Source organism: Erpetoichthys calabaricus, chromosome 12 (assembly GCF_900747795.2).
Source record: "Erpetoichthys calabaricus chromosome 12, fErpCal1.3, whole genome shotgun sequence".
NCBI classification, from domain to species: Eukaryota; Metazoa; Chordata; class Cladistia; order Polypteriformes; family Polypteridae; genus Erpetoichthys; species Erpetoichthys calabaricus.
Window position 1 is genome coordinate 22326507 of NC_041405.2, and position 16352 is coordinate 22342858.

General features: G+C 40.5%; 1 protein-coding gene across 1 annotated transcript in view; it reads left to right on the forward strand.

The window, feature by feature from the left end:
* il2rb (interleukin 2 receptor, beta) overlaps window positions 1-16352 on the forward strand; it is a 46831-nt gene that overhangs the window by 25141 nt on the left and 5338 nt on the right. The window contains exons 5-9 of the mRNA XM_028815224.2: window positions 3265-3361; window positions 9354-9493; window positions 12268-12439; window positions 14555-14660; window positions 14860-14929. Of these exons, the coding sequence (XP_028671057.1) occupies window positions 3265-3361; window positions 9354-9493; window positions 12268-12439; window positions 14555-14660; window positions 14860-14929 (585 nt within the window). The remainder of the gene's footprint in view (window positions 1-3264; window positions 3362-9353; window positions 9494-12267; window positions 12440-14554; window positions 14661-14859; window positions 14930-16352) is intronic.

Genomic DNA, 16352 nt, shown 5'->3' on the forward strand with positions numbered 1-16352 from the left:
TGAAGCTGGTTTTAAATTAAACGTCGTTGAAGTAGTGAAAGTAATTGGTAACTGTGCTGCTGCAACAAAATTCGATGCGTCTAAGAAACTGATGCGAGACTGGAGGAGGCAAGAAGATGTAAAAAAAAAATAACTGTTGCATTTTTGAACGGGCGTTTAATTCAGGGTCTGATTTTATGATCAATTTTTCGGGTTTCAAGACCCGACTTATACATGAGCATACAGTATATGGTAGCTGAAATCTAAGCCGGAGTTCAGTCGCTAAGTTTGTAGTTCAAGTGTGGGAAGGTCAAGCTAGATGTCTGCTACGTCTGCTGCGTTACAGGTCTGGTGTGTGCCACTAAAGCCTGGCAGAATGGGCATTGCCCACATTGTCCTACAAAGCCTATCATTCAGTGACATGTAAGGCAGGTTGTGTGAGGAGGTAAGATCCATATTTGTTACAGAATGTCGTACAGCGATTTCCAAAAAAGCTTTTTATTAGGTAAAAAAACAACTTTCCCACAGCCCTAAAGGTTCCCTATTGTGTCGATGCGAGTTCAGCTCCATGCTCCCCTCTTCTGCTAGGGAGCCCTTGAACCCAACACCGTCGGTAATGTCACCGATGAGCTAGACAGTGAGACAATAACAATTGAGCAAGGGGATGATGTATAAGTGCAAAAGTGCTTTTATTAAAAGACAATCAAATGTTCAAACAAAGTGCTGTGCAGTTCAATAATCTTCAATAAATAAATAATCCATAAAACAGTTGTGAAGTGGAGGTGAAAATCCATTAGAAAACATCTTTAAAACAACGAGGTTAAAACCATGCAGCAAGCTGTCCTTTTAAAAATCCAGTGCATCCTTCTACTACTGGCGGCCTCCCTTGATCCTCCCACCTGGGCTTCTCAACAGGGGAGTCACTCTACATGCAGCTGACCTTCTCCGCACTGTCCTGCTTCAGCTGTTTGGATCGCCTCACCGACCCCTGGCTCCGGTAGGCTCTTCCAGACAGCGACTGGGGTTCCACAGCGACCGGGACGCCCACACTGGGGAATACGCACCCCAAGTCCTAACTCCCGCTGCCGTCCGCGGCCTTATGCGGAGAGTCATCCACCTTCCGGTCACTCCCGCCCTTCGGAATCAACTCTGCGGGAGTGACCACTACTGCTACTCCCCGGGTGTCGGCCCAACACCCAGGCTCACTGTTCAGCTGCACGCGAGCCTGCACTCGCTCACTTTCCCGCACCGGCTTGCTTGCTTGCTTTCTCTCTCTCTCTCTCTCTCTCTCTCTTGTCGCCGCCACCTCCGTCTTTCCTTTTACTTCTTTCTCTTCCTTTAACCTGCTCGCGCTTTTGTATATATATGCGGAAAGGACATGGCAGCTGCAGCCCATTAGCCACAGGAATGATCACGGATGTGGGCAGTCCCTCACCTGTGCACTTAGGTGAGAAACGCCCACACCGCAGATCGCCCTGCGGCTCGCTACAGTCACCACGCCCCCTCGCTAAGCCGCGAGCGCGGTGATTATTTACAGTAATCCCTCCTCCAACGTGGGGGTTGCGTTCCAGAGCCACCCGCGAAATAAGAAAATCCGTGAAGTAGAAACCATATGTTTATATAGTTATTTTTATATTGTCATGCTTGGGTCACAGATTTGCGCAGAAACACAGGAGATTGTAGAGAGACAGGAACGTTATTCAAACACTGCAAACAAACATTTGTCTCTTTTTCAAAAGTTTAAACTGTGCTCCATGACAAGACAGAGATGACAGTTCCGTCTCACAATTAAAAGAATGCAAACATATCTTCCTCTTCAAAGGAGTGCGTGTCAGGAACACAGAATGTCACATAGAGATAGAGAAAAGCAAACAAATCAATAGGGCTGCTTTTAAGTATGCGAAGCACCGCGGCACAAAGCTGTTGAAGGCGGCAGCTCACACCCCCTCCGTCAGGAGCAGACAAAGAGAGAGTGAGAGAGAGTTTGTCTTTCAATCAAAAATCAATACGTGCCCTTCGAGCTTTTAAGTATGCGAAGCACCGGGCAGCATGTCGTTTCAGGAAGCAGCTGCACAAAAGATAGCAACGTGAAGATAATCTTTCAGCATTTTTAGACGAGCGTCCGTATCGTCTAGGTGTGTGAACAGCCCCCCTGCTCACACCCCCTACGTCAGGATCAGAGAAAGTCAGTGCAAGAGAGAGAGAAAAGTAAGCTGGGTAGCTTCTCAGCCATCTGCCAATAGCGTCCCTTGTATGAAATCAACTGGGCAAACCAACTGAGGAAGCATGTACCAGAAATTAAAAGACCCATTGTCCGCAGAAATCCGCGAAGCAGCGAAAAATCTGCGATATATATTTAAATATGCTTACATATAAAATCCGCGATGGAGTGAAGCCGCGAAAGGCGAAGCGTGATATAGCGAGGGATTACTGTATTCACAAACGAACTGGCCTTTGCTGGAGAGCTGTGGACCCATAACACCACACCTATCCCTTGATTGCTCCAAGAATTGAAAGTGCAGCTTTGCTGATTTTTCAGATTCCTTTCTGCAACCTCAGGGTTTGGATTACTGCTCTAGATCAGGGGTCTTCAATCACAGTCCTGGAGGGCCGTAGTGGCTGTAGGTTTTTGTTCTAACCCGGCTACTTAATTAGAAAGCAATTCTTGCCAATAATTTAATTTCATGGCTTGCTAATGCTTTAACTGTGTCATGGCAGGTCGTTCTCATATCCTAGATTTTCTTCCCCTTTCTAAGGACATCATCCAAATGATTTGAAGGCTAAAATGGAGGAGTTATTCTCAGTCCTTCACTTTTTTTCTCTTCACTTTCCTTCCAAGTATGTAATTAAACCCAATAGTGCATGATAAATACACAGCGGTGTAAATGGTAACAAGATAAATGGAGAAATGCTGGTCTCTTTTGTCATTTGCATGTTAATGCCAATTAGGAGCAATTAAAATCCGAGAATACAGCTGTTTAAGACTGAAATAAGCTATAAGGTTCAAAATCTTACCGAGCGAGACAACTAAAGTGAAGCACAAGTGTTACTTGAGCAATAAGTGCTTCTTATTAAGTAACTGGGTTGGAACAAAAACCTGTAGCCACTACGGCCCTCCAGGACTGTGATTGAAGACCCCTGCTCTAGATTAAGCGAAATGGTGGTCAAGTCTTTAGTACTGTGTGGAAGAATCAGTATACTTAAAACCATAATGGAAGTAGACATATGTTACACGGAGATGATTAGAAGGGAAATAAACTATTTATCTCTTTTTATATATTCCAGGAAAGCAGCTTCAATTCAGTAAGCAGTTTTAAAATCCAAGTGCGTTGTGAAAATTCCACTATGGCAGAAATTCTAAATTTTAAACCTTCAGGCAAAAGTGAGTAATTTTCCTATTTTTACTCCAACAATTTTTTTTTCAGTTTTTCACTCCAGATCCCTGAATACAAGCCGATCTCGAGAGAAAGTGCGTCCTTATTTTAAGAGCAACGTTTCGACTCTGCTTGTGCTCAAAGTATTTGTGCTACCTGACTTGTCAAGCAGGAGCTCAATGTTGTGATCCACTTTGAAGGCCTTTGGTTTTTTAAAAATTACTGTAGCTTGGCCACTGAATAGATGTCGTGAACATCTGCGTTCCGAGTTTTTTTGTTTTTTCTTTGTTTGTTCTCCAGAACTTTAGCCCTTGTTTCACAGCAAAATGAATGGTTCCCTGGGGTTTTAGTTTTTGTGCACGATGAGAATTAGGTTTTGGTGGCTTCCTGATGTGCTTCAGTTTCTCTGCATCACACTTGTGACGTGTCAATACAGTTCTGGCTCACAGCTCCACAAGGACCAACCCAGTCAGCCTCTGTGTGAATGTTTTTCGACCCAGTGATCCAAAAGACGTGTCTTAAGCTGACCTGACATGTATATGAGTGTGAAGAATGCACTGCCCCATCCAACAATGGCTATTGACTTGAATTTAACCCCATGGTTAAATTCAGTCTGGCATTTTCAAGACCATTATATATTTTTCTTTTTCCTATCAATTCTTTAGTACTTTGTCCCTTTGGAGAATCCTTGGGTACCGCTGTTTTGACTTTGTGTTGCTCACGGAGTCCAAAATGAGGCACATTACCTGCATTGTGAGGGAGCGTAAGTTACAGCACTACGGCCACGTGGTGCAATTCCCAGAGGGTGATCTGGCTCACAGGATCCTCATTGTTGAGGACACGAGTGACTGGACCAGGCCAAAGGATCACCCAATTAACATCTGGCTGCGGCAGATAGAGGGTCATTTCCAGAGGGTGGGACTGGATTGTGTATCTGCCTGGGGGGTTGCCAACCGGGATCCTGAGCTGTTTCGTTTGTGTGGTGGGTGCAGCAACACACTGTACCAGTGCATGCTCCCCAACCTGACCTGACCTGACCTATCCGTTGAACCCTAGGCATGTCAACTGACTTGCCAAGACTCATATCGTGAATCAGAAGCAGAGATTGCTCTGCTAACTTTCTGGTGTTTGATGCAGTTCCTTAATGCTGATGTTTGGTGATGTGCTTCTATGCCCATGAGCCTCAGTGGTTCACTGATCTGGATGTGTGTGACAGACATGCTCACCTGGGTCTACTATTGAATGCTGGGTCTTTCTCTGGCTCAGATGTTCTCTGGTTTTATGCTGAGTGAATTGGGCTTTAGGTACCCAAGAGCTAATCTGTGATCAATAGTAGTTACTCACATAAACTCGGATCCCAGAGGGCTGGCTACAGTTTTCTTTCCAGCAATGTTGTTATATTTGTAAGCAGCTACTCAAATAATACGAAATTAAGGCACACTCTGAATAAATTTAAAGCAAATGATGTATGTTATATCAGCAGCAATTGCTTACTAATTAAGGATGTGTCTGAAATGAAAACCTGCAACCAGTGTGGCCCTCCCAGATCTGAGTGTGGCACCCCTGCTTTATAAGATACAGGGATAACATTTGAAATTTCATCAAACGTTTTTATCTATACTGGAGAGATATGGTGCTGGCGTGGTTTATACTTCTGCTTCATTGATCCCGCAAATTTGGTTTGAATCTTTTTTGCATGAACAAGAGGTTTTCCTCAAAGTTCTCCGGTGGTCTTCCCAGATCTCAAAGATATATATGTGAGTTGAACTGATGCTTCTTATTAGGCTCTGGGTGAGTGGACTGTATGAGGTCCCTGTTAAGATTTGGCTCCTCTCCTGTGTCTGATGCTGTCAGAAGAGGATCCAGCCATCCCATTGGATGATTTGGGTTTTGAAGATTGAAATTTTGCTGATTGAAAATGTTATGTTATAAATTTATGAAAGGAAAGATAGAGATACCAGTGACCAGTACAGGTGGCATTGTACGACCCTTGGGTTTATCAAGTTTGTGAATGTTATGTTGTTTCCACATTTTTTACAACATGAAGATAAAATGTTTTGATGTATTATTATTGATAATGTCTATAAGATACAAGGACGGTTTAACATCATGTCTCCACTGCCCATTCTGTCATATTTGGTCTCTTTACTGAAGCCACTGAATCCAATTTCAAGTTCATGGAGAGCATGGATACAAGGCAGGAACCATCTCTGAATGAAAACATCAGACCCTTATAGATCACAGTCAGTCAGCGTCTCACATCAGTCTAACCTGTGTGCGTGTCTACAAAATGGGAGGAAACCACCAGACCTGGAAGAAACTTGAGGAGAACTTGCCAAATCCACACAGACATTGACAGGGCCTAAAATACAAATCAGACCATCTTTACATTCCCTCATTACTCTTGGAGGGAATCCGAGAGAGGATGTGCAATATTTTTTTTTTATTGTATTCTCAAGATAACAGAATAATTTTTTCAAGGAAGTTATTTTTTTATTATTGTTTTCTCAAAATTAAGGGATAAGTTTCTTGTGGACCACCGTGGTGCGTACAGCCGCCCTTACCCAACACAGAGAGGCAGACACAAATTCCAATCCAACACACACTTTTTATTTACAGCTGGGGAGCGCTTTCTCTGCTCCCCACAGCACAGTACAAAAAGCACCACAACACAGTCCTTCCTCCAGCTGCCAATTCCAAGTCCTTCCTCCTCCACTCCTCCTTTGCAAGCTTCGTCCCTCTTCCTCCTGACTCTGGCTCTTTGAATGGAGTGAGGCGGCTCCTTTTATGATGGCTCTGGGAGTGTTCCAGGTGGTTCATTACCCAGGTGGCTCAATCCCAGGTGTGGCGAGAGTCCAATCTGGCAACCTTGGAACCCAACAGGGCTATGCCAAACTCCAACTCCCAGCATACCCCGCAGGAGTCCATGGTGCCACAGCCACCTAGGAGAGCTGCCCTCTAGAGTCCCAAGGAAGGTATTGCCCTGCCGATACTCTCTCCCCCAGTTCTTCCATACAGTTGGCAGATAATGGCTGTGGCCGCCCATCACAAGACCTTGAGAAGTGTTTCCCAGAGCCTTGATGTTTAAATTATTGGATACCATATGATGACTGGATTGTGGGTCACTAGACATCTTGTATGTGAAGTACAATTAGGTTTGGACCAAAGGGACATAGGAGATTCTGAAGAAGTGGACCACATTACAACTATAATAAACTCAACGGTTTTGCCTAAAAATTATTGGATTGGATCTTAGTACTAAAATCATGCCTAAATTAACCGTTACAGTTTGACTCAAAGCAACGCAAAGCAGACATGGAACAAATTATCCAACATGATTACACTGCTAGCAGAAACGCACAAAGCAAACAGGCATACATTTGTGCCGAAATCACACAAATTTCATCATTTGCTGTCATTTTTGTTATCAGTTACCAAATTCACCACACATAGGGAGATTTTGCTGCTCAAAGGTTGACCTCTGATGGCTCATGAGACTTAAAAGAGATTCTCAATGATGTTTCATTTAAGATTCAAGTTTGTCATAAATGTTTCTCCTAAAATTCTTTAGGAGAATTAACTTTAGACAAAAAGTTGACCTGAGATACAACTGTAGTAAAAGGAGTCCAAATTGAGAGTTTGGTTTGAAAAGTGTGTTCTGTTTTGTAATAATTCTTTCTAGTCTTGTTTAAATCTCATATTTTTTACTTATTATTAGGCTGATGCCGTCCCACATTTGGCCTATGATTGGTTATATTTCTTTTGTTTTTCCAATTGGAGTACAGACAGGTGAAGTGACTTTCTCGTGGCCACATGGTGTCAGAAGTGGGATTTGAACTCATAACCTCAGTGGTTTGAAGTCCATAGTCTTAACCACTACCCCACACTGCCTGCCTTGTCTTCTAGACTGAGGGTGACCTAATTGGAGCACAGCAATACAAGTTAGAGCAATTACTAGTATTATTCAGACGCAAGGACTACGGTTTTGTGATCGTAGTAAAATGTTTTATTACCACAAATAACTGTACATACATTTCACCACACATTACGGAGCACACAATGCAAATACTTCCAAACTGCAAAAAATGTGAAGACTACACTACTTTGAAAAATCCAAGCCTATCATGTGGCTTTGCTGAAATCCCCGCTGAAACTCAAGAGGATCCCCTCATGTAAACGCCGGTATGTGTTTCCACAGGAGAAAAATTGCAGAAGCAGAAGACCAAAGAAGATGTCTCCATTTTATTTCTTTCTGATCTAGGAGAAAGCAAAAAGATATGAAGGAGATCTCTTTTTAGATTATTCATTCCAACAGGCAGGAGCGAAGGTTGAGTTTTAATGTTGAGAAAATGATTCTGTGAGGGTTGATTTGTTTTGAACCTAGTTTTGTAAAACTTGACTTATTTGTGTAGAATGTTATTTGATTTAAATAAACTCAATAAAATCCCCCCCAAAAAAAATGATTCTGTTATCTCGAGAAAACGTTAAAAATAAACAACTAACGATATTGCACTTCTTCGAGAAAATGATTCTGTTACCTCGAGAAAACATTAAAAATAAACAACTAATGATATTGCACTTCTTCGAGAAAATGATTCTGTTACCTCGAGAAAACATTAAAAATAAACAACTAACGATATTGCACTTCTTCGAGAAAATGATTCTGTTACCTCGAGAAAACATTAAAAATAAACAACTAATGATATTGCACTTCTTCGAGAAAATGATTCTGTTACCTCGAGAAAACATTAAAAATAAACAACTAACGATATTGCACTTCTTCGAGAAAATGATTCTGTTACCTCGAGAAAACATTAAAAATAAACAACTAATGATATTGCACTTCTTCGAGAAAATGATTCTGCTATCTCGAGAAAACATTAAAAATAAACAACTAACGATATTGCACTTCTTCGAGAAAATGATTCTGTTATCTCGAGAAAACATTAAAAATAAACAACTAACGATATTGCACTTCTTCGAGAAAATGATTCTGTTATCTCGAGAAAACATTAAAAATAAACAACTAACGATATTGCACTTCTTCAAGAAAATGATTCTGTTATCTCGAGAAAACATTAAAAATAAACAGCTAACGATATTGCACTTCTTCGAGAAAATGATTCTGTTACCTCGAGAAAACATTAAAAATAAACAACTAATGATATTGCACTTCTTCGAGAAAATGATTCTGCTATCTCGAGAAAACATTAAAAATAAACAACTAACGATATTGCACTTCTTTGAGAAAATGATTCTGTTATCTCGAGAAAACATTAAAAATAAACAACTAACGATATTGCACTTCTTCGAGAAAATGATTCTGTTATCTCGAGAAAACATTAAAAATAAACAACTAACGATATTGCACTTCTTCAAGAAAATGATTCTGTTATCTCGAGAAAACATTAAAAATAAACAGCTAACGATATTGCACTTCTTCGAGAAAATGATTCTGTTACCTTGAGAAAACATTAAAAATAAACAACTAACGATATTGCACTTCTTCGAGAAAATGATTCTGTTATCTCGAGAAAATGATTAAAAAAAATAATACTCATATTGCACATCCTCTGTCGGCTTCAGTACTTGCGTATTGAGAAATCCGAGTGGTGCAGTGTGTGACAGTGCTGCCTTCCAGCTTCAGCATCCTCGGGTTGTACTTGGCCCCTTCCCATGTGCCATTGCATGTTCTTCTCAGGTCTGTACGTGTTTTTTTGTTTTTTTCTAAAGGTATTCTGGTTTACTACCCACTTCAAAGTTAAGTAAGTTAAGTGATTTGATGACTTTGTATACACGTTGGTGTTGGTGTGTGGATCACTAGGCCAAGATGTGCCCCATCCAGCATTGGTTCCTACCTTGCTCTGATGTTTCTCCATGACCCTGAACTGGATCAATGGGGTTCAGTGAGAAATATATTGAAAGATGAGTGGCTTTATAATAACAAAATGATTATCCATGAGTTTAATGGTTTTCTGTTTTTTTTTTTTTTGTTTCAAGTTAAAATGTATTCACCAATTGAAGTCTCTGTGGATGACAATGGAAATGTATCTTGGGCAATGAACAGAAGTTTAGTGTCCCACCATTTCAAGACTCTTATCTATGAATTACAGTATAAAACCAAATCGGACTCCTGGGAGGTACGTAGGCTTTTAATCTCCATTCTCCAATAGTCTCTGACACCTTTAATAGAATTTAAATATTAACATCTAATGTCATGTTAGGACTAGAATAAATGGGGGGGTGAACCAGATGGCAGTGCACACAGATAACAACATGGATTTTAATTGCTTAAAGGGGAAAGAAAAGAGAGAGAAAATTGACAAATCATAAAAAATTAAATCGAGGGGAAGAAAATTAGACAGAAACTTGTCTGATCATAAAATATCAAGCTGAGGTGTTGGTCGGACATTTCCTGCATTGATAGGACAATCTGATTATTAACAATCAAAGGTGGTTTTTAATGTTATGTTTATTTATTTATTTTTTTTAATCAGGGTAACCAAGACTATTATTTCCTGTCACATTGACAGTACACCTCCGCCTCATGACCTCAAGGTCCTCTTTATGATTAAAACACAGGAAATGAAAGCAATCCACCTCAGAAGGCAACAGAGCCATTCCATTGGCATGTACAGTGCCCAGCATGATGTCTGGGACAAAGACACATTTTTTTCCTTGATTTACCCCTCTGCTTCACAGTCAAAATTTACAAACTAAACAATTCAGACGTTATTTGTAGATTTAAATTTAAGGGTATTTGCATACATTTCAGTCTCACACCTTCTGAGACCCTCAGGGACACTTCAGTGACCATTACAATCCGCACAACACTAGTTCAGTTTCTCCTTCCCTATTCACATACAATAAGAGCTGCTAATTAACATGTGCAATGAATACTGTAAAAATTCTTTAATAACATTTTTTAACACAACCCTTAATTTAATCTGGTAAGTTTGACCTCACTTCACATTTTAATGAAACAGCGCCAACAGTTTCCAAGTCTATTAATATTGCTTAATTGTTTCCTGTTCTGTTTCTTCATAATGGTCTTCATCCACACACACCAGTAGAATCACCACTCGTCTCTTGTAATATCTCCCATATTGGAACATAAAATACAGTTGTGTCCAAAAGTTTTGAGAATGACACAAATATTGTTTTTCACAAAGTTTACTGCTTCAGTGTTTTTAGATCTTTTTGTCAGATGTTTCTATGGTATATTGAAGCATAATTACAAGCATTTCATAATTTTCAAAGACTTTTATTGACAATTATATTTGCAGTGTTGGCCCTTCTTTCTTTTTCAAGACCTCTGCAATTCACCCTGGCATGAAGCCAATCAACTTCTGGGCCAAATCCTGACTGATGGCAGCCCATTCTTGCATAATCAATGCTTGGAGTTTGTCAGAATTGGTGGATTTTTGTTTGTCCACCTGCCTTTTGAGGATTGACCACAAGTTCTCAATGGGATTAAGGTCTGGGGAGTTTCCTGGACATGGACCCAAAATTTCGATGTTTTGTTCCTCAAGCCTCTTAGTTATCACTTTTGCCTTATGGCCCTGTGCTCTATCATGCTGGCTTGTTCATTGTTGGTCACCAAACTGTTCTTGGATGGTTGGGAGAAGTTGCTCTCAGAGGATGTTTTGGTCCCATTCTTTATTAATGGCTGTGTTCTTAGGGCAAAATTGTGAGTGAGCCCACTGTCTTGGCTGAGAAGCAACCCCACACATGAACGGTCTCAGGATGCTTTACTGTTGGCATGACACAGGACTGATGGTAGCGCTCACCTTTTCTTCTCCATCTTTTTTCTGGATGCCCCAAATAATCGGAAAGGGGATTCATCAGAGAAAATTACTTTACCCAGCAGTCCTCAGCTGTCCAACCCCTGTACCTTTTGCAGAATATCAGTCTGTCTCTGATGTTTTTTTTGGAGAAAAGTGACTTCTATGCTGCCCTTCTTGACACCAGGTCATCCTCCAAAAGTCTTCGCCTCATTGTGTGTGCAGATGCACTTATACCTGCCTGCTGCCATTCCTGAGCAAGCTCTGCACTGGTGGTACCTAAGAACACAGCCATGAATAAAGAATGGGACAAAAACATCCTCCAAGAGCAACTTCTCCCAACCATCCAAGAACAGTTTGGTGACGAACAATGCATTTTCCAGAATGATGGAGCACTGTACCATAAGGTAAATGTGATAACTAAGTAGCTCGGGGAACAAAACATCGAAATTTTGGGTCGATAGCCAGGAAACTCCCCAGATCTTAATCCCATTGAGAACTTGTGGTCAATCCTCAAGAGATGGCTGGACAAACAAAAACCCACCAATTCTGAGAAACTCCAAGCATTGATTATGTAAGAATGGGCTGCCATCATTCAGAAGTTGACTGACAGCATGCCAGGGTGAATTGCAGAGGTCTTGAAAAAGAAAGAAAGGCCAACACTGCAAATATTGACTCTTTGTATAAACTTAGTGTAATTGTCAATAAAAGTCTTTGAAACTTATGAAATGCTTGTAATTCTACTTCAGTACACCATAGAAACATCTGACAAAAAGATCTAAAAACACTGAAGTAGCAAACTTTGTGAAATCCAATATTTGTGTTATTCTCAAAACTTTTGGCCACGACTGTACAGCGTATTGAATCAATAAGGGAATACATTTGACCCATATTTTCATAAACGTCATCTCATAGATCCACTAGCTCTTACAAAGGCACTGAATAACCCTGAAGCGTTCTCAGCACTCTAACTTCCATGAGTGCATTTCCCAAGACAGCTTATGAGGTACAGCACCACACATTTCCAGATCACTTGACTCTCATGGTTTTCTCAGCTGCCCATTGGTATTTGAATTGATATTTCACATTCAGCTTGGGATATTCATGTATTTATTTGGTTCCTTTCGCAGAGGTCCAAGCAAATTCAAGACATGACATCGATGAAGCTTAACCCTAAAGAATTTGTAGTCGGTCAGCTTTATGAATTCAGGGTCCGAGTTAAAACATCCAATTATCCGAGCTCTTGGAGCAACTGGAGTCAAGTTTATGAGTGGAAATCTAAAGTGGGAAGATTAGACCAAGGTGAGTTTGGGGTTTACATTTAGTCCAGTCTACAAAGTGGATTTGTGGCAAGTTTTCTGTACATGACAATAGGGATGCATTTAAATACACACAATGAAGAAGTTATACATGAAACAGAAATTAATAATTGTAAGTAACTTCCAAAATAAACGAGAAATTAAACGAGGATTCATTAAAAGCAAGTTTGGTCATTGAGGTAATTAAGCCATTAACATGGTAGGCATGTCCAGTTGTTCATTATGTTGGCCACTATACCTCAAAGAAGAGTTATCAGTGACTTTGAAAGAGGCTGGAGCTTCAGTGATGATGACTGTTCATCAAAATCATGATAAAACGTGGATAAGCTGTTGTGGGCTGCTAAGTTGGATGGAAAGACTTCACCATTTGCTGACGGCTGTGGAGGAAAGTACGAATTCTTTGAACGTGATGTCCCTGCATTGATTTGAGAAGCACATACAACTATGGATCATTTAAGGATACATGTCAATTTAAGGCAAGAGCAGAGAATTTCGTTAAGCTCAGCCAGAAGAGAATTTTAGAAAGAGGGATTTAATGGTCTTGATGTTTTATCAAGAACAACCAATTGGTACTTATCTTTAGAGTGAGAATATCTCATTAAGAGGTTTTTAATTTTATTGTGCCAAATATTTCCATTTTGCAGTTAAAGTACTGCAAAGAGCACAAGTGGTGCAAAAATTACATCTGGAAGTGTCCCGTCTGAATAGTCAAGCCACCTGAAGCGGAGTCATCCATCTCTATTTACTCAACAAAGGGGGCGACAGCATGTGTGGTGCATAACCGAACAAGTTTAGAGGCCTGAATGCTAGTTTCACACAGTGAAATGTTATGGTAGCTCTGCGTTTACCTGTGTCACGCACGTGTGAGTAGGAGAACGTTGTAGGGACCAAGCGAAGGTAGTTCCACGCCAGGCCAGGGGGTGCCGGGGTGCACTAAACCTCCTGTTGTCTCTACAGACGAGCCGTGGGAAAACCTGTCTGACTCAACATTGAAGATGTCACGTCTGGTTCTGGTGCCCAGAAAGACATCACTTCCGGTTCCGGCGCCTACGCTGACGTCAGAAAGAGGTCACTTCTGGTTCCCCTACGTCACTTCCGGGTTTAATTACTTAAAACTGTCATCTTAACAAACATTCATCAGTTCATGTCTGGACTCCAAACCAGACACTTCGTTGGAAAATCTAACCTTGCAGCCAGAAATAAATATACGGGTGGCTGCCCCAAACCTTTTTAAGTGTGTCAAGTCTGACCCTTTTACACCTGAAATGGTTTGGGTCCACTGACTCCCCAAGTAAATGCTAATACTTGCAAAACAATTCCGAGTGATCACATTCATTATGGGTGAAACGTCATTTTTCAGATGGTAGTGGAAACTTTCAGGATGACAATGCCTCTGTTCATGGGACATAGCGGTTATGTGGATGGTTTGAAGAACAGGACAATACTAATATATAATATATAAAATCCAATGTCTCTCTGTCTATATGTCTGTCTGCTTTTCACAAGAGAGCTACGGATTTAGATTGGGTTTTTTTCTATAATTTGCTTGAACATTCCGGCTGATTTTGCGACTTCTCTCATTTTGCTATGTATCATACTTCGCTTGTGGTACTGATTTATTTGCACGAATCCGAGAAGTATCTGAGGGTAGGGGGGTCTTCCTCACTCACTCGCCAGCTTCGGGGCATGTACCTTAACACCGCTTAGCTAGCGAATGAGAGAACAATTGAATTCAACTTTGTTTGATATTTAAAATAAAGTGTTACTTAGGTCTTGATGAGTTTGCGTCCAGATATTCTCTTAAGTGTGTGCCACATTGAAAAGATAGATTGCAATTCAGATTGTGGGACGTGATTTTGTGTTAAAAGGATCGTGATACGATTTTTTGGAAAGATCGCCCACCCCTAATTTGATTAATCAAGTTTTCAAATTTATGCAGGATTCATTAACCCTTTGGCGAGCTACTTGGAAAGGGATTGCGAGCTACCAGTAGCTCGCGGGCGACGTGTTGGAGACCCCTGGTTTAAACTATCTGCTTTGTTCAATGCATTTTTGTATTTGTAGTGTTGTTTTAATCGTTATTTTTATTTCTCTGCAGCTGTGAATAATGAGAGCACATTCAACTTGGTCCTATTTTCAATTTTTGCTGGGACAGGCTTTGTCTTCATTTTGGTTTTCGTAGGAGTTCGCTCTCAGTCCTTCTGGTGAGTGGGGTGGCTCTTGTCTTGTCTTCTATCAGCTATAGCTAGAGTCAGACATCTTTCTGTTGTAGCTAAGCATGCTGTTTATTAACCAGTCAGTGACAAAGAGCTTGCAAGAAGCAGCTTTGCCAGCTGATTTGTATTTAATTACTATGAACGTCTTTCCCATTATTCATTTTTGACTTCTTTACCTCATTTACAGTCATCTTAAAGTACCTGATCCATCCAAGTACTTTGACCCACTTCACTCTCTTCATGGAGGAAACTTTCAGGTAAGTTTTTAAAGTCTGTCTTGTCCCTTTAAAAATCAGGTTATAATGGCTGGACTTTGTGTTTCATGTTTCATTTTGTCAATCCAATGGTCTGAATGGAAGCTCTCTTAAACCCTATTCAGACAGAATTTTAGTCCCCACTGAATTGCTATTGGTATTTTCGGACTCACGGAGTTGTAAAACATCAAGATTCATCATAATCTCGAAAAGGAATTTTTGGAGGAATCCAATACTTTCCCTATACTTCGTATACGAGAAAGTCAGGGAGGTCTAAAACATCGAGATTCATCAAAATCTTGACATCGAATTTTTGAACGATTACAATAATTTCACTATACTTCGTATACGAGAAAGTCAGGGAGGTCTAAAACATCGGGATTCATCAAAATCTCGACATCGAATTTTTGGACGATGACAATACTTTACCTATACTTTGTATACGAGAAAGTAAAAATGTTAGTGGACGTTTCAGTAAAATTCCGGAACTTGACAGGACTAAAATTACAGAAGTCTCCCGGTAACAATTACTTTACCCGTTTTCCTAGTGTAAAACAAATCTTGTATGAACATTTCTTTACTTTGCTTCTTTGTGCGTCTCTTTTCTTAATAATGGAACACTAGCAATAAAAAGAGGCCATACTTAGAGGAAAACAGAAAAATGGAGATTTGGTATAGTATAGGTAATCAAGAAGACCAGTCCACAAAAGATGGCAGACAATAAGCATGGTCTTGAATTACTACAGAGACATCAATAAGCTACGGAATCTAATTGAAAAATCCAAAAGTCAATAAATTGAAAGAAAGGAAAATTTATTCAAGTAATCAGTTGATGAAAGCTGCAGTTAAAAAGTGAAGGTGGGCCTATAGGACCAAGTAATCTCTAAATATTCGCCTCGCTTTTAGCACTGTTAAGTTACTTCTGGAATATGATTGCATCTTCATCAGTGCTGCTAGTTGTTTTATCTGTTATTATCTGTCTGGCACAAGTCTGAGCTGTCATTTGATGACGCACTTCATCCATTAGGGCCTACTGGCTGGACAGATACTTGTCCCCAAATCCAGCTGGGATGACAATCTGGCACTTAAAGGGTCAAGGAGCCCATTCCTTATAGAACCCTGCATGAGATTAAGTTAGCTGGTCTATTGGTAGAATGGTGGTCCAAACCTAACAGACAGCAGGTAATAATTGTACGTATTGCAGGGCAGTTTTTCTACAGGACCACACTGTCTTAGAGGTTAGTTAGTTTCTCCTAAAGCCACAAGATGAACCTCCCCTGTCCAATGCCCTGGTGTGGACTTTGTCATCCAGTTTACTTTTTTTTTCTGTCAACCATAGCAGCATTTGTTCAATTCAGAAAGGCCCCTAGATGGATAACTGCTAAAAATCAGATACACGCCTACCATTCTACTAACATGCATCCCT